This window comes from Symphodus melops, assembly GCF_947650265.1.
Source record: "Symphodus melops genome assembly, chromosome: 8".
Taxonomy (NCBI): Eukaryota; Metazoa; Chordata; class Actinopteri; order Labriformes; family Labridae; genus Symphodus; species Symphodus melops.
The window spans coordinates 8,474,753-8,493,999 of record NC_136698.1 but is presented as its reverse complement, the minus strand read 5'-3'; the positions used below and the strand labels follow the sequence as shown (position 1 = coordinate 8,493,999).

Sequence of the window (19,247 nt, the reverse complement as noted above, 5' to 3'; positions counted from 1 at the left end):
AGCTGCTGTGTGATCAGATGGGACAGCGGGTGTCCTTACCTTTATAAACCAATGAGCTGTCTGGTTTGTTTTTCAGCATGCTTCTGTGTTAATCAAGACTACAGCGCTCTACCAGTGCTCATGATTCACACTTGGGTCATATGTTTAGCACAGTGTGGCAGGGCGCAGCGGGAACCAAACCTCAAACATCAGCTGCATCAGTGCTCCAGTCACGGAGCACTGATTTATCACACCTCATTTAAATAAGGATTTCAATGTAGAGCGACCAAAACAAGTCAAGTAACGAGCAAACTATCAGAGTCAACTCTCATTTTTATGAACTTTTTTCTATAAGGTATAAAACATGTGTGCCTCTTGTATCGATTGATTTCTTCAGATAAGATCTTGCATAACATTGATATTAAATAAATTAGCAATTTCCCTCCTAAAACTAAAAGACCTGCAACAAAATGTTGTGTAAACCACTGATGTCTTGAATGGAGGAAAATATTTTTCAAACTCAAATCCATCTATGACGTTCTACAATTGAAATTCCTGTAACCTTACATTTGTTATCTCCTCTGTTTCATGGCATCACATGGACACACTCGCCATAGCTAACTTGTCTCTTTTTCATTTGCAGCTTTCATTCTTTATTGTAACAACCGTTTTTTTTTCCATCCTTGATTTATGATCCAATAATACTTTCTTCTGCCTATATTGCCTCACAGTCCGCCCCCCCCCCCCATTTTATTTTGCAGCATCTGTTGATTAGTCTGTGTGATAAATGTGGAGACAGCACTCAAGTGCAGTTTAGCAAGCTCTTGTGTCATTAAGCACATCCTTTACATCTTCCAAAGGTCTTCATTCATTATGTGTTGCAGATAAACACAGAACATGGCTTTCATAATTCAATTGTTCCTTTTGTGCTCAGAATAAACTAATTGATTGCTGTCAGAAGTGCATAGTGCCTTGTGTTACATGTGCTCTGTCATCAAGAGAAAGCAATATTTACCTTTAAAATCAGAGGACGTCGTAATACAAACAAAAAATAAAGCCCCAAAGCGTTGAAGTAATTAATGTCAACACACACAGGCAGAGACAAGCCCTGACGGCATGATGATGTAATCAGAGATGAGAAGAGCATTTCATTGGGACACGCTGATTATTCACAAGCTCATGAGAGCAATCAAGCTGCCGCTGTTAATCTAATTGTGAAAATGAATATCAATTTATCACAATGGTGAGAGGAGCGGATAAAAATAACCTCACACTAAGTCTGTTCCTCTGAAGCAGAGCTGAAAACATTTACCTGTATGAATAGTAACGCCCAGGGGTGCAAAGAGTATGATTATTGTATCCATAAAAAGAGCCAGCCTCCAATCAAGCCTCCACTTCTGAATCCCATTTAGGTCTTGCTGTATGCTCGACTTTGTCGTGATTAACCCAGCAGGCGGGCAGGAGCAGCAGGTACGCTCACACAGCCATCAACGCCATGGAAGCAGACAGATCCATTTGACACAAAAGTTTCACTCGAGAAAACATCATGCGGGGGGAAGAAAATGACTGAGGTTGAGATCCTTCCCATGACACTTTGAAAGACAACATGAGCATGTCATTGGCAACAACAAGCATGTTTATTGGACATGTCTTGCTAAGGTTTGCCCACAGCCATCACAGCTTGTTTTGTGTCTGCCAACTTAACGAGATCTACTGGAGCAATGTCAAAACTTTTTGTCCCTGTCGGTCATGTAGAGCCCCCAGCAGGTTACATCTGAACGTGTCCGTAATAATAAATATGAGGGTTGAGGGAGCTGTATACCACTGCACTGTTAATCGGGAACAAAGAGTTGAAGTTAATTAAATGTTTGCTATTTGTAAGACTGATTAGAGGCATTGTATCTGTTCTTAATATTGCTCCAGCCTTTATAGCACAATTGTGGAAAGTTAATATGACAGATGCATTTTTAAAATGAAATATACGTCACAGATTTAGACCCACATTGCATCGTGTGAGTGTGCAGACTCCACCGAGTCCACTGATCCACTTATTGAACATAAAAAGTGAAGAAAAAGTTCTGTCTGACATCAGGAGTTATCTAATCATCGAAAATATGTGAAGCTGTCATGTCAGCATGACTCGCTGAAATAACTCTGCTATAAGAAGCAAGGAAAACACTGAGAATAACTGCGTAAGGCCGGAGAGGGCCATTAATTGAATGATTCAATAGAATTATGAAAAACCTTGAAATTGTGTTTGCGTTCTTTTTCAAACATCGCACTTTATCAAACAGGTCTTCAAACTCAGAGAATTAAATTGTGTGTGTGTTTGTTTGTGTGTGTCCCTATGGTTTCATTAACCTGGAACAAAGAACAAAGCCCTGAAGTAAAGATAACATTTAAATGGTTGTGAGGTAATCACTCAATTTAAACCCGACAAGGCTGCAAAATCACAGGACTTACAAATTAAAGTTTAAACTACATTCTTGATAAGGCAGGTTGAAGGTGTGTGTGTGCGTGTGTGTGTGTGTGTGTGTGTGTGTGTGTGTGTGTGTGTGTGTGTGGGTGGGTCTGTGTGTGTAAAATCTTAATTACCTCAAACCGAGACATTGATTCTGCTTATTTGTTGCAGCAGCGGGACAGCAGCTAAAAGAAAGAAAAAAACAACAGAGGTGGTTTTAATTTGAAATTCTTGTCTGGAAAAGTGCTGCTCAAAGACATGACTACAAATCCATTCTTGTAAAATGACACTTTCTGTTTTTTCTCATGGGGGAAATGAATCATCTGTCACTTCACTATCTGCAGAGATTTCTGACATTTATCAGTCATTTCTCTGGGGAAAGAACATAACTTCATACCTTTTACTTTGGAACTGAAAAGGTTTGGAAAAAAGGGGGGGGGGGGGGAAACAAAATATGAATTTGAAAAGAACTCTTCCACAAGTTGAGAGATAAATAAAAAAGCTTTTAGGAGGACTTAATAGACAATATCTCCAGGGCTGCCATGTTGCTCAGTGTGGGATGCCCAAAGTTTGAGGTTTAATCCATGTTAACGTTGCAAATATCATTGCTTTATTAGTCAGTTAATCAAACAAACTTATGGAAAGTTAAATGTGGGAAAAGACCATCCCCCCTCAGCTTTTCAGAAAACGTGTGCTCAAGCAGGCAGTCTGGTGATTTTAAGTAAGCCCTCCCCCAGGTGGGTGACACAGCTAGGTGTTTGTTCTGCCTTCTTACCATAAACAATAAGGCATAGTGCGAGAAAAAAAAAGGGCCCTTCCAGAGGGGAAATGTAATGAAAACAGTTGCTCAGATGTGCGAGGTTGACGTGACAACCTGGAGCATCAGCACAACAGTAAGACACGTCTCACAACAACATGTCCGCCCGTGGGATTATTCCCTACAAGGACATTCATCTTTAAAGAAATCATATGACTCACTCGGACCACCTGTCAATATCTCGTGCTCCACTGTGATAGGTGGATCTTTGAGAGTGGCAGACACTTCACAGAGGCTACAGAAGGCTTTCTATCCAGCCACAAAAGAACATGATAAAGCCTTTTTATTAGCTTCACTAACTGATAAGTTCATTTTGAAGTTACACACAGACAGACACACACACACACACACACACACACACACACACACACTGCAGACACCAAGGCCCCACACGTTTCATTAAAGACACTTAGGATTTGATCGAAAATATAGATGTTTTTACTTTTCAATATCGAGATCATTTCAGGCGGCCTGCTCCTGAAATTCTCCTGACCTAACCGTTCATTATAGCAGCTTCCTCCCCCCTCTGTTTCATAAACTCACCCACTCCAGTATGGATTCCATTATCACAACAGGCGAGCCGTGTGTGGAGAGGCTCACTGTAAATGTGTCAAAACTAAAAGACAGCAGGATAACGTTAGCAGCAACAATTAAAAGCACTGCATTAGTGCTGCCTCTCCTGACTGCACTGTGCATGATCTGTATGACTCTCAGCCTGCTGTTTGGGATTCTATTGAGGTGGTTGAAAAGGTTTGTTATGTTGCCAAACAACGTGCAAGCCAGTGCCTAAAAAGCAAGGTGAAGCTTTTTAAAGAGTTAACTAACTTAAAGTTTCGTTTTCATTTTCAGCCATAAATACGAGAGAGTGGAGGTTGATCAAGACCGCCCTCTAATTGGTTAATCTGTGCGTCTGCAGGGAGGGCATGAAGTACTGCATAAGTAATGGTCTGATTTGACCAAGAATAATCCATGTGAATGGTTGATCGTCGACACGTTCTAATCCTTCACGATCCACTATTCTTCTATCACACAGGACAAAAATAAGAGAGAGTCTACGAGTGATGGTGGACGGGGGGGACGAGATTGCTTTGTTGTTGTTGTTTGTAACATATTTCAATTTGTGCTGTGTCAGAGATTTAATAAGGTTTGGAATTATACGTTCTTTTCTTACAGCTCAAGGGTTATCTGTGGCTGAGATTTTTTTTCAAGGAGGCAACTGTGAAAGGTGTAGATTATTTAACATCCCCCTCCGGTCACAAGAGGAGAATCAATCCATTATCAAGGTTTATTTTGGTCCTATTCTCACTCTGCGTTTCAAATGATTATCTATCCATCTTTTTTAAGGGATAAAACAAAAAAACTTCTCCTCTATGCTTTCTTTCAGGGCTACAAATCTTAGGTGAAAGTCCATAAATATCAACATGAGATGGACCTAGCTTAGGATAGATCAATATCCTCATTCTTCACGGTCAGGGCAGTTACATTACAAACATGTATTTTATTTATTTATTTATCTACTGTCCATACAATTGTATCCAACAAATGTGGAAAACTTAGACACGCACTTTAAAACAATGTTCCAGGAAGAAAGCGATACATTTTTATGTAAAAACGGACACTTTGAAATATTAAGCTAAGTAGTATCTAATAATAAACCTGCATAGGCAACATATTTATGTTTAACCTGCTGCTTAAATCCCCCCCCCCCCCCCCCCCCCCCCGCAGTAAACAGGAGCTGCTGGAGGCAGAGCACATGAACAAGAGTTTCATGTTTGAAATGAGGAATTATAAATGTAACGGAAAAGTCTGTTTGTTGTATATGCACAAAGTCTAAATTAAAAAGACAGAACAAACAGGAAACATTCTGCAGCATGACCAAAACACACAAAATTAGCCTTGATTTGGTTGGGCAAGCCTAATGACTTTAAATAACACTACATTACCCATAAATCTCTATACAAACCACACCCATCTAAAGGGAAAACAATCAGCGCAGACCATAAACTATAAATATTAGCGCATGCATATTCATTCAGTTGCTTAACATGAAATGCTTCCATGCCAGTTATAACCACAAGCTTCAGCTTGGCAAGGGATTATATTAGCTGCTAGCTAGTTAGCGTAGTTCTGGATTCTTTTGGCACTGTGTCTTTATCGAGAACGAGGCTGTCAGAGGTGTCAATGCATTGTTCAATAAATACAAGGCCACAGTTCTTCATTGGATCTCAACATGTTCGTTGTTACTTCTCTATCCACATTTTAGGCTTTTCATCAAATTTTCCTTCAAAACTTACTTTTGGAGAGGTGCCAGTGTGGCCTAGTGGTCAGTTTGGATGCCCCATGTACAGAAGCTACAGTCCTCAATGCAGGCAGTCCAAGTTCCAAACAGACCTGTGGCTCCTTCCCCTCTCTCTCTCTCTCTCTCTCTCTCTCTCTCTCTCTCTCTCTCGCTCTGATTTCTAACTATCCACTGTCCTGTCCCGCTAATAAAGGCACTAAAATCCCACTTTGTTAAAAAGGTACTTACTTGTACTATAAACATGTCAAAGAACCAGATATCTTCTAACCCAGTGGATAATATGTCAGACTATTCAACAGCTCTATTTAAATACAACCTCTTCACCTGTGACTCATGTAACGTTGTCTATGTGACAAAATGAATCTCACTTCTTCTTCCAGAGCCGCCTGAAAACGCACCTCCCACCTTGCGACTCCATGACTTATCAAAATGTCAAAATGTTTGGGGTGAAAACGGCCGTTACTGAAAGCATTCATAGAAATGTATACAGCCTTGAGTAGCAATTTATATAACATAAATTGTGAGACAATGGGCTCATGAATTGTAACACAACAGGAAAAATCACATCCATGTAAGGTTGTTTGCTTTTGTGAATTCAAAAGTAAACGTGTTCTAGATTTGATTATTTTCCCTAAACTGACTGGCACCGTGATAGATAGCACATCGTCAGCTGTGATACTCCAGACGTGCAGTGTGTGTGTGTGTGTGTGTGTGTGTGTGTGTATAAGAAGTCAGTGTGAGTGCCCTGTTCAGCAGGGTCTGTAATAATTAACTATCTCAACAGACCTGACCTTGTCTTCAGTTCTACAATCAGCCGTCATAAAGTGAACACTCAAGGCGTCTTACGATGACGCAGACAGTAGCAGATATAGGCTTGTTAAAACATGAGCTGATAAGGCCCACAAAGGGTCCATACAATGTTCAAAACACACACACGCACTAACCCTCACAACTCTACTGTACCATGTGCCACCCCCCCCCCCCATTACAGTCCGCAGGATATCTATGTAAAAGTCTCACCTCTTTGTAAGAAACAAAAGGACAGCTTAAGGCTTCTTATGAACTACATGTAGCTTTGAGGCCTTTGCTATTTTACATAATGTATATCTTTAAGATCTATGTGCATGTAGAAATAAACACGTGCAGCTCTGGTTGACTAGTGGTTGGTGCGTGCTCCCAGTGTACAGAGGTCATCGTCCTCAAGCGGGCAGCCCGGGTTCGAATTTGAGCTTCTTTCTCGCATGTCATTCGCCACTCTCTCTCGCACTGACTCTATCCAGTGTCCACTAGATAAAGGTAAAAAATCAGAATCAATATCAAATCAAAGCACGTCTTATTTTACTGAAGAGAGTGAGATGGATTTTCTCAGCTTACTATCTAAAAGCAGCGGCAGAAGAATTATTCCAATAATGGCAAACGTTTGACTCTCTTATTTCAGAAACAGGTCTTTGTATTGAATTCTTTCGTTCTACAAGTTAAACCACTTCCTTCTTTGCGCTCTTAGTTTATATCTAGATGTATTCATTTTTAACTCGTACCTTTTAGGTGTCTTTTCGATATCATTTCATTTTCCTGATCTTCGATCATAGCAATGCAACACTCCCTTATACTTTAGATAATATATGGGTGACAAACAAACAAGTATTTTATGTTTTAAGCTGTACTAAATCTAACCTGTTTTTTTTACAACCTCAAAACATGACTCACTCCACATCACTGTGAAACTGGAAGGAGCAGAGGCAAAAAGGCCTTTGGGCACGAAGCAACGAGAGACAGGTCAAAAGTCTGAAAGCAATGATGACTTATTGGTGTGTTTCTTTTTACTGTGATTTCTGTTCTGCAGGAAGCTCATTTCCTTAAGTAACTCAATAATGACTCACGTATCTCTACCCACTTCCCTTCTTTAATTTTGCCTTTGCAACTCTGCCTGAGACCTGATTGCCTTGTTGTCCACTATTTTGATACAGAACATTTCTTTTAAGACGGGGAATGTACTTTTATCCAGATTTTAGCTTCTCAAATATGTTCTGGTTTCTTTGCTCCTTCTATAATCAAGTGAAAGAACAACACATTGAGGATAAGATCGAGGGCTCTATAGAAAACCCCTTATTCTCCGTGTTTAACATTCTATGAAGAAAATAAATTCGACTTATTGTGAAAGACAAACGATTGATCAAGAAGAATGAAAAGTCATCTTAAGATGTAGCCGTCCTGCATGTTATTGTTTACAACAGCTTTTACAAATAATTTCTGCAAAAGGAAAATCCTCACCTTCAACTCTGAACTATTAATCGCACTCCCCCCCCCCCCCCCCCCCCCCCCCCCCAAAGAAAGTGACAAAGACAGCGGTTTGTTTTGTCCGATTAGAGGTCAGCCAGGCAGACAGTCAAAGCCGATTTAGGTCCTATTTGCAAATATTTACAGATCAAACAGCTTCAGATGCTGATGGATAAGACATGAACAGCAACGAGCTAGAGCAGCACGCCATCTAATGGACAAAAAGAGGATGGTTGTGCTCTTTCTAAATTGACGACATTGGCAGAATCCGAAGACAAACAGATCTGACAGAACAACTATAACCCTGAGGAGCCTGATAGTAACTCTGTGCCGCTGTATTTGACTGTTCCTAATGTGTAGTATAACCACAGCATGTATACTCATTACATGTATTTAAATCATAAACGAAAACATGTTTGACTAGAAGACAACAAATGGGAAATGAACTTGTTACACTTTCTAAGAACAGAAGAAACAATGACTGATAAAAGACAGTGTTTTAGATAAAACTGTCACTCCTCCACTGAAAAGGAAAAAGGGAAGACAATTATTCTACTTGTTTGTGTGTGTGTGTGGTGTGTGTGTGTGTGTGTGTGTGTGTGTGTGTGTGTGTGTGTGTGTGTGTGTGTGTGTGTGTGTGGTGTGTGTGTGTGTGTGTGTGTATCATATGAAGACAGAATAAAGGAAACAGATATGGAGGAAGGAAGAAGATAAAGACAGCAAGAGGGAACACAAATATTTGGGGGAAATACATTCCATGTTGGTTTGATCATGATGCTGAATTATTCCAGCAGTTCAGCAGACACAGCGCTGCTCACATTACAACACTACTGTGATTGGACACTTCTGCCACAGTAATATTTACAGTCTATGTACTGGACACGTTCTGCTTTGATCTGATGTTAAACATTAAGGATTAGTCTACTGTACAAATATAACTACAGGGCGAGTCTATGTGGGAGTAGGTCTACTTAATGCATATCCCAGTACAATGACTAACTTATTAATGTAGGCCTATAACAGAAAATAGAAATAGTATACAAAAAAGTTCATGATTTAAAGCAAGTGCAACACAGACATAGAATGAGGTTAATGCTGTTCCTGTAGGTTTTCTATGGGAGTTGCACAAGTCACACAAGGGAAATTAGGGATTCAGATGTGTCTTTTCCTGCGAACAAACAGCCAGCCTCATTGTTGTCATTTTAACTTTTTTTTTACCCAGAAACAATAACATCTTAAGACATCGGCTGGTTCTTTTTTTTTTTTTGTATCCTCATATAACACACTTTACTAATAAAACTACTGCCTAAATTAAATGATCACTCACCACAACAACCGGCCGTCCTCTCTCGCGGGGTCTGTATTCTCAGGTAAATTCCTAAGAACCTGTCGTGGGTGTCAGTCAGGTAATACTGCTACAGTTACCTGTTTTTTTCCATGTTTATTGCTGCAGGTCAATCAGTTAGTTAGACTTCAAACTCTTCAAGCTGCAGCGCTTCGTGCCCCGCCGTCACTGTGACGTCGACGCCTGGGTCATGTGACAGGAAGTGTAGCCCTGGGACGTAAACAACTATACTAGAAAAAACCACTCTCCAACCACGAGCCTTTCTTGTGTTCATTTCACGATTTTACCATGCATTACAACATCTACTGTATCTATATAAACTAGAAAGCAATAGATCATAAAACAGAAAACAAAGTTTTTTTGGCATGGACAATGAAATATGGTCCAATAAAGAAAAGAAAACAAAACAGAGACCTAGGGTTCATTGGAAGCAAAGAGACCTCCCAAAAGTCCCTGTTCCTCTTCTGCCCAGTTCTTCTCCCTCATCTCTAACCTGGTGTCCTTCCTCCAGACCCTCACCACCCACCCTGATTAAAAGCATCTTTCTGCCATCTTGGTCGTCTTTAAGCATGTCACAGTTTTTTAAAATAAATTAAACAACGATTTAACAATTCTCAAGAAATGATGATCGATCAACCCTACAGATTTCAATCAAGAGAAGGAGCAGTTTCACCAAGGTTGTCTGAATGTTCAATTTTTTATGTGAAAAAAGAGAGAAGTTAAGCATATATCTTTATATAGTGTGAAGAAAGTCTTCTCTTATGGCTCATTATATATATTTGTGTGTGTGTGTGTGTGTGTGTGTGTGTGTGTGTGTGTGAGAGAGAGAGAGAGAGAGAGAGAGAGAGAGAGAGAGAGAGAGAGATATGTAATATATATGTGATACGGATAAAATATGTTTTGGGCCTTTGTCAGTGGCCCTTAAAATCTTTACTACTTTTCTCCCCCTCAATGTGCTCCTGCCCCTGTGTTCCTCAATTCCCCACGTCTGATAAAATAGTGTTTGCAGTTTAATTTTGTAGATCTTGTCTTCTGACTTACTTTTTTTCCTTTAATTTGATATGTTTTTAATAAGAAACTGGGTCTGTGTGTCAGACTTCTGTCTGCCCATCCCCCTCGTCTTCTTTTTGGACTGGAAACATATCTCTGTAAAGTTGTTAGACTCACAGACATTCTAATCAGGCCACACATTCATCCTGACCTTTTTGGGTAATCTTCACCATCAAACACCACAGACAACGCTCTTTATCTCTGGGGTCTGACTCATCTGTCATGGGAAACTATTTGTGTTCAAGTGCTCACACAAGAGAAAAGACAACACATTCTTAGTGTTACTGTTGTCAATGATAGAAAGGAAAAGTAAAACACAGCAAATGTAATGTGAATATATAATTTATTTTATTGAAAACGTACATCTCTTTGACAGTTTAGTGTAACATGCAAAAAGAATGAGCTGCTTTAAATAATACCCACAAAAAAACATGATTATCTCCATTCCCTGAGTTTAAACACGATGCACTGGAGAAAAAGGACTTTTACAAAAAGATTTGACAGAAGTCTGTATATTTGATTCTTGATTGGAAAAGGGCTATGTCATTTCATAGTGCTATTTGTTGATGGTTACAAGAAGTGACAAGAAGGGATATTAATAAATGGATTTTTTTTCTCTGTTTGCAAGATGAATAAAGGATTTTTTTATTTTAAATAGATTACAGCTGTTTAACAGAACCTATGAGATTATATAAAGAGTTATGTGTGTAAAAATTAAATTGGCAATAGAAATTCAAAGTGATTTCTAGTCAGTGTTTTGTGTGTCGTGTTTCTGTTTAAGTATCACAAAAGTGAAGTTTATTTCTGCAGCCAAAGGCTGTTATTAGGTTTGATTTCAATCTGCGCTGCAGGTCTCAGACCAGAGAGGACAATATGGACATATTATATGGAAATAAAAAACACAATGGAAAAAAACTTGTTCATTTTCATTACAGCTTTGTTACTAATTATACATCAACAGCCGAAAAGAGAGACTGATAGATGCAGATAACGTTCATTTAACCCGAATTACTATTAGTAAATTAATCCCAGATCTGTAAATATACCCAAATCATGAAATTATGAAGTGCTGTTTTCTGATCATGTCACGTGCGCAAGAGTGCAGTTCAGAGTTTAAGTGCTTAGAAGGAGGAACAGTATGTGGGAGAAAAAATTACATTTGTAAATGTACATCTGTGTCTCGTTTCAAAAGAAACCACAGAGGAAGAGTTAGTGCAACAGTTGATTGAGCTTCAGATACTAAATCAGCACAATGTAAAGCAGCAACAGAGGCAAGTCAAAGCTGGGACTGAAATATTTCACAGACAAAAGTGTATGTGAAGAAATGAGAGCCAGAGAGAAAATAATATTGAGTTTTTCTGTTTGTGCTGGTTTCATAGAAAGTTGTGAGAAAATCAAAAGACAGGACTCGTCCTGGACTGTTGCGCCTGAAATACCGGTAACCTCTTCTGTCATTTAGAGTAATGAGCAAATGGAGAGTCTTCGGTCACTTTGCCCTGGAGAAAAAAAAAGACAAGAAACAGCAAAGAAGTCAAAAGAAATACCAGAAAAACCTGAAACCAGGATTTGAAAAAAACAAACAATAAAAGAATGTTATTGCTCTCTATTTTAACCCTTTTTCTGTATAAGTTGGGGAAATTTTCTCATGAACTAAACTTATTTTTACTGAGGGCCATAGTAAATGCAAACACATTTCCCAAGAAAGAAAGGTTATAGTTTATGACTGAACAGAATCAAACTCATATACAGACCTCTTATATGAAAAACAAAACAAGATCTAGTGAGAGCTATAACACTAACTTTGAAAGCCATTTACGACTTTGTCTTGACCTTTACAAAAGGTCAACATATTTTTGGCTTATATTCTACTTTGGATCTTTTCAGCTGTGTTAGTGCATGTGTCTTGAGCTAGGTTTAAAAGGATCGGAATAAGAAACTGAAATATAAAGGGTACATTTTTAAGACACTCATGTTTTTTGTACGCTTGCTTTTAACACAAGCATATAACATGTTTTTATTTGAGGCCTGAAACACATGTCCAAGCAGATGTTGATTTGGTAAACATTAAAAATGGAATATATCTGCTCCACATGCACAGCTTGTTGTGTTTGGACCGCATATTGTCCGCCATGCACTGTTTATGTTGCTGCACACAGTGTCCTAATCCAACTCTTTTTACAGCAGTTGCAGTTATGTGACAATAATAGGTACTTGTTACCTAATAGCTACTTGAGCCCTAATTTTTATTAAAGCTCAAGTACCTTATGTTTATTTCAAAATATAGATGAGAGATGTAATCTACAATGAAGTGTTCTGCTGAAACCTGCTTACGTTTTTTTAACCTGAAATTACATGCAGAGACTCAAGGATGATAAAATGAGTACATACCTATTGATGCACTGATGGAACTGTAATCATACCTTTTAATTTCTGATGAAAGTGCTCAGTCATTACACTGACTGCTCTGTTTCTGAGTCTTTTTGACACAATTAGACTTCCTGTTTGTGTTAAAAAGAGAAAGAGAGAGAGAGAGCAGAAAACCACTGTGCTCACTGCTGAGAAGAAGAGCAAGATTAAATGCTAGCCATTATTCACTGCAAGGGTTTGACAGTTTAATTTTCTGTAGAGGAAGTAAATGAAATGCTTGCAGAGGCATGGCTTTGACCCTATACTGTATGCCTACTTTGAAAATGCTAGCATGCTAATGATTAGCAGGTACTATAGTAGTCTGTTAACTTGCAAACTTAATGCTTACCAGCTCAACAAAAAGTTCAATTGAGGCTGATTAGACTTTTATTAGTTTTGAAGGTATTTGTTAAACAATAGTATTGGACATACTATAGATGAACATTTTGCTAAAATAAATAAATAACTAAAACAATAGTTTATGTGACATCAAAGAAAAGAGACTCTGAATATCTTGAGAAAAAAAAAAGATTAAAAATGTACCTTTGCTAAGATATTTCATTCTGTGTCATTGTGTATCACTATCGGCAAAGCCTAGCCCTCCACTTCTATTGTACAAAATTGAAGCCAAACTAACCCTGCGATGGGCGCTGGCATATTGCAATGGTGATGCTCATGTCGCCAACCAAAGCACACATAATACCAATAAAATGTTATGGATCTCTCTGGCAGGTCGAGTCCAAAGCAGGACAGATTTGGGTGTTGGTTTGAAGCAGATGCTCATATTTATGGAGTTGATAAGAAGAAGAAGTTTTCTCTTGCCTTTCCTCATCTACTCAAATAATCAATAGAGAATGCTGCAGGAGCCGCATTTGTTATCAGAGCTGTCCATGATAATGTTACATTTGCTCTATTTTGCATCTAATAATTAATTTAAAGGGAAGGAAAATTAACACTTGGACGTAAATCAGTTTGATAATATGACTGTAATGACAAAACCTATTTTTGTCCCATACAGTACATGAACATGGAGGTGGGCTTCCTGCATCTTATCTCACCTTCCACGATGCCTTTTTTCTTTTGGAACATAACTATGAGTAAGGTCTTTAACCTGCTCTTTTGTAAAGTGTCTTGAGATAACATTCTTTAGGAACACAAATAAGTTTTGATTGATTGATTTATCAGCTACACTGCAGCCAGTCAGCTCTGTTGTTCTTTATACAGTATATTAAAAAATATATTTTGTGCTGAAGTGTATTTTACATGCGACAATGTAATATAAATAAGTATTTGAAGTGTAAATGTGCTGCTGAAGCATGTGAGCCTTTTGTGGGACAAATGGTGTTCTTAAAGTTAGAGGTTGGTTTAACATCAAAGACAATGTAGGGGTTTATTTATGAGGGTATTCCTTAAGACTGAGAAAGCAAACAATGTAGTATTGAAATGAGAACAGACACTTAGGCTATATTGGGGGAGATAAGAAGTCACCTTACAGTGACCTATGGTAACCTTTGAAGCCATATGTCCTGAGGAACCACATGGGGTGCAGGACTGTAGGAGAGGCACACCTGAATGATCAAAGCCTAAATGAAGTCGTAAAGGTCTTGATGTTGTTTGGACCAATACTGTATAAATAAGAAGGTCTTCTTCATTGTTCGAGTGGATCACATTTGGCTGGTGACTCTCCCAGGTGCCATGACTAACCTGGACTGATGCTGTTTCTTGACTTTGTAAATAAATGTCTTACATTACAAGCAAGTCAGTGTCAGCGGATATTTCTTCATCATCTACACATCATCGTCTAAGGAGGAGAATTTAAGAAACTACAGTGCCAAGTTTGCATTTGATTTCAATGAAGAATTAAAAAAGTGACAAACTTATATATTCAGTTATTTATTTTCTTACTCACCAGAGGAACATTTTCAAGCCTCTCAAAGTTGGACCTTGGTGATTCAACACATTTCACTGTAGCAACCACCAGCCCCAGGACAAAGACAATACAGAAGATGCAGAGGATAGCAACAAGGCCAGGATTTGCTGCCAAATCATCTTTACTCCAATCATCCGTAAGACCTGAAGAAAATGAAAAAAGTCACCTTTCCAGTCAAAAACTCTGTGTCTATTGAAAAGTGTCAGAAAATAGGATTTGCAAGCTTAACATTTGCCAGCAGAGGGCCCCAAAGTCCAAAATGTGTATCAAGCAAACACCAGCAGTAGACCAGTTGCATGAATAACCTGACATGGTTAAAGGAGCAATGTATTTACTTATAAAAAAAAAAGACCTTCCTATAATGTCAGACATTAAGGAGACATGTTAAGTCGAATAACTGACTTCTCTCAAAACAAGACAGCAGCCAGTATGTCTTTCTAAGTTTAGGTTTTGATCCAGAATGGTCTGTATTTATTTTGTTTTGATCAGAGAAGTAGACGTTCTTAAGACACCCACAAATGATCGTTTTGAATGCCCTTTGGTTTGCCATGCAGACAAATGGCAAACCAACAGGTGTTGCAGCGATTGAAGCAAGCAATAGAACTGCTTCAGGTAGAACTGCTTCGACCCAATCTTTAAAGCCTCTGCATTTTTTCTAACAAGCTCCAAGACCAGAAACATTTTAAAGTTAGATAAATATTGGAAATGCCTTTGATAAAAGGAGAGAAGTAAGAATTCAGAAAGGTTTCAAGACCAATGCAGAGCTAGCTAAACACTGAAGCTTTAGAGTCGAGATACGGGAACCTCTGTGTACATCGACGCTGGTTGGGTAACAACGACAAAGCTCCCTCTAATGTTTTAAAATTCAATGGCTGGTTTTGATGAGCTTCTTCTACGCTGAGGCCAAAACGTAGTGGCTAAGTGTAATTTGTGAAGCTTCAAATAATAAAGGGAACTTACAGCCTTTTATATGAACATATTTGGCATTTGTGTTGTTTTTTAATTGCCAGTCAAAGAAATGTTAAAACTTTAAGAACCACAAAGGGACTATTGCTAGGTAATTTATAATACAAAAATTATTTTCTGACCAAAAGAAAATACAGAACCCTCTAGCACTCAGCACTCACAGTGGACTGACCTAGGATTGTGGTGTTTACTGTGGTGGTTTTAGTAATGTTTGGTGCCGTTGATGCTGGTGCTGCAGTGAATCCAGGGGTAACTGTGTTTTTGGACGTCTGGTTGGTCGTTGCATTCACAGGAGGAGCGCTTGTTTGTGCACCGTCTGGCCCGTTGGGTGTTTCAGTGAAAATCGCAGGTGAAGGTGAAGTGACTTTTTCTGACGAGACTGCAGTTGTCATCTGGATTGTTGACGCAGAAGATTGCTGTGTGTTGTTGGTGGATAAAGGGAAATCCTCTTTCTTTGTAACGTTTGAAGCAGTTGTGGTTATCTCTGTGACATGTTTAGCTGGAGAGGAAGTGGTTGTACCTGCAGAGGTAGTGCTGGTGACTGCAGAGGAACAGAAATAATATGTGAGATAGAAGGCCAGTGGTGAAAACTGTTTGTTCAGTTCAATTTGTGGACTCAAGTTGTCTTCCAGTTCACAGAAAGTTGTACTGTTTTTATTTTGAAATAGGTCCAAACACTTGACACCTGTTGCTGATTTTACAGGAACATAGCAATCATACTTACAGTGAGACAGAAGAGTGGAAAATTGTAACTGTTAGTGCTGCAAATCTAAACTGTTATCAGGACTGTTTGCTTCTGAATAAATTGTTTAGTCCATCAATCCTTTAGTGCATTTTTCTTTTTATATTTCTTTTGCTTATTTTGTATGCACAGTCCATCAGTGTTTGTGGACAAAACCAACGTAAAAGTCACCAGTTATAACTCTTAATCAGTTGCCGTTACCAAACATTTTAGAGAATTCTGAAAGACTTTTCAGCATAAAACAAAGATGTAATCTGTTTCTAAAGTTGCAACTGCATTGCCCAATCCAGGAAATAATATTTATCTTGCTTGGTTGTAAACAGGAAGTAAAATATGACATACTGTATACACTAGTTTATTTTAAATTCTAGCCACCATCTCTCTCTCGATTTTAAAAGGGTCTTGAGGAAAGTGCAGTGGACTGATTATTTAATAAAAATGATATGAATACTCTTTGACAAATCTCTAAATATACAGAAACATCGTCAAGTTTTACTTTGTTGTGGACCTCTGGATTGCAAAAGATAGAGTGACGTGTTTTTAGGAATATTGGATGTGAGGCTCTGTCAGTAATATATTCTTACCTTCACTTAGCTTTAAATCATGTGCTATATAAATTGTTATATAAATTATATAAATATATAAATTGTTATGGTATGTAGTAAGTGTTTTGGCTTTACCTTTTTTATTGACGCTATTGTTGCCTTGCAACTTATTGATGTGCTCATAGTTACCCTTCCTTAACAGTACAACATGATGTCCTCTTCACATTACTATCCCTTCAGACATCTTCTCCCACTGCAAAATCCAAGCAAGTGCATTTATCTAACTTTAAGTTAAACATATTTACAGCACTTATTATTAGCCACATGTACCTGACAAGTCATCTTATTCTGAGATGTTACAAGCTAAGAAATAAGGCCTGAGATGCTTGTGATCATTTTATGTTTCAATCTGCACATTTGGGACATGCACATTTTATATCATACAGCATTGTTATTGTTTCTTCTTCTTTTGATGTATTATTTTAGACTACATCAGATAGTATTTTTCTTTGATCATTAAGGAAACTCAGTCTATGCAGAAGCAGCCTAGAAAACGTAACACATAGAAAAGTTTGAGTGCTTCACACATACAACTGACCAAGACGCGTTATTTGATCATGTGATATACTTCTGATTCAGGTTTGTTAAGGGTGTGGTGGATTAATCCAAGGCATTTTACTTTGGCAGATGAAAGCACTATTAATATGACATTTTCAGAACCTTGTAATCCTTATATGTACTGTAAAGTTCATAGAGTTGAAAAAAGTTTCACATCGACAACTATCGTGAGGTTATGGCTCATATATCACTAATATGGGACGTACATGTATTAATTATTTGATTAAAGCTCCAGGACATTTTCTTTACTAAATAAGACCATCAAGTGAGACTGATTTTCACTGCAGAAAAAGTCACAGGTTTGAACTTTCAAGCACAACTTTATAACCGAAGTAAAAGCAACCATTGACAATCTTCGAATAAACTGCACCTGCTGATGGAGATATTGTCTGATGAAATAAAAGGTCCATAAAGCTTCTGAGGTGAAGTTGTTTGGGAAACTAATGAAGCTGTGTGTGTGTGTGTGTGTGTGTGTGTGTGTGTGTGTGTGTGTGTGTCCTGAAGCCGTGGTTCAATTTCAGGTTCATTTTCAGGACTGTTGACTCTGCTGCGTGTTTAATAAAGCAGCATTATTAACAGTCTGTCAGAGCAGGGAATGATTTGTTTTTACTAGTGAAGCAGACAATTGTGTTTAGTCTATATTTGTGTATGTGCCTTTGAGCAGTGTTTATGTAGGCATTAGCTGTGTTTGCAGAAGTAGCAGACACCATTTTACGATCATGGTCACTGATTCAATATTTGCTTTCATTTCCACCTAGATGTGACCTTCCCATTTACCTGAAGTCTCTCTTATGATTTGTTAAAAGCAGTTAATGTTCTCATAAATCAACCTGTATACTCACTTTTGATAGACATAAATTGTGCATATATACAAAAAAGGAAAGCATATTGAATACAAAGTTTTCTGTAAGGCAATGATGTAACTTGGTCAATTTCTCATGCAAATCAGCCCCTGAAATATTGCAATGTGTAGCTTTTTTAGGCATTAACATTTTAGTATAAAGACAATACAATAAAATAGAAAGTTATTTCTGCAGTTTGAGAGGGAAAAAACAACACCAGACTTCTGCAGCCAAGCATGCTCAACCTCCCACTCACTGCAGGAAGCTTCATATTTGTATAAATTTGCATCTTTTAAAGACTTTGACACAACTGTACTTGGCAGATCGTCAAATAAATGACCATTTGTTGACCTGTAAAAACTATGAAATGTTGTCTTACCTGTGCAGACATTCACTGCAAGCAGGGACACCAGCACAGTGAGGTGCACTGCTGCAGGCATGTTGAGGGAGAAAAAGGCTGGCGGTCATATCGACAACTTTCAAACACACACATACAGGCTACATCCTTGACAGCAGGATGTGTTGAGCGCCTGAGGAGGAGTGCTCGTCACAGTGGGTGTGTATCAAATCCTTCAGGCTGGGTTAGTCATTGTTTGAACACAGCTCTGTATTTGCTTATAGCAACATCTGAAACTTTTTGAACACTGGCGTCTCTATCATGATGATCAAAGTTTACCTAGACAGTACTGGTGCTAATTACTCATTACTCAGTGCTAAATACTCAACACTTTTTGGGCAATGACACTGTTCACGTCCATCTGCTGTCCATTACATGTCATAGTTAATATTGTCTTTGGTATTATTTATTCAATCCTAGAGTCCCTTTTTTTTTTGCGTGTTTCTTCTCCCTTTAATATCTTTGCACTCTGATTTTATATCAGTTTAATGGTCTAAATGTACACATATTATTTTTGTTTAAATATCCTACAATAATAATAAGTTATTATCATTAAAATGGTTGAAATCATCC

General features: G+C 38.2%; 2 protein-coding genes across 3 annotated transcripts in view; both read right to left on the bottom strand.

The window, feature by feature from the left end:
- The window catches only part of LOC306828790 (3',5'-cyclic-AMP phosphodiesterase 4C-like), a 79,198-nt gene extending 69,894 nt beyond the window's left edge, over positions 1-9,304 (bottom strand). Inside the window, exons 1-2 of the mRNA XM_079351445.1 lie at positions 9,161-9,304; positions 2,575-2,625 (exon numbers count right to left, since the gene is read on the bottom strand). Of these exons, the coding sequence (XP_079207571.1) occupies positions 2,575-2,589 (15 nt within the window). The 5' untranslated portion in view covers positions 2,590-2,625; positions 9,161-9,304. The remainder of the gene's footprint in view (positions 1-2,574; positions 2,626-9,160) is intronic.
- Positions 9,305-10,554: 1,250 nt separating this feature from the next.
- Positions 10,555-18,753, bottom strand: cist1 (colon, intestine and stomach enriched 1). Of its 2 annotated transcripts, XR_013779684.1 has the most exons (5): positions 18,657-18,753; positions 15,703-16,071; positions 14,544-14,707; positions 12,649-12,726; positions 10,555-11,724 (listed from the first exon to the last, which is right to left on the bottom strand). XR_013779684.1 is itself a non-coding variant. In XM_079349983.1 (4 exons), exons 1-4 carry the CDS (start codon positions 18,715-18,717, stop codon positions 11,680-11,682), a joined length of 639 nt encoding a protein of 212 aa, XP_079206109.1. In that variant the 5' UTR covers positions 18,718-18,753; the 3' UTR covers positions 10,555-11,679. The 2 variants fall into 2 exon arrangements, 1 of the variants encoding a protein (XP_079206109.1); XM_079349983.1 differs by lacking the exon at positions 12,649-12,726.
- Between the last annotated feature and the right edge of the window lie 494 nt (positions 18,754-19,247).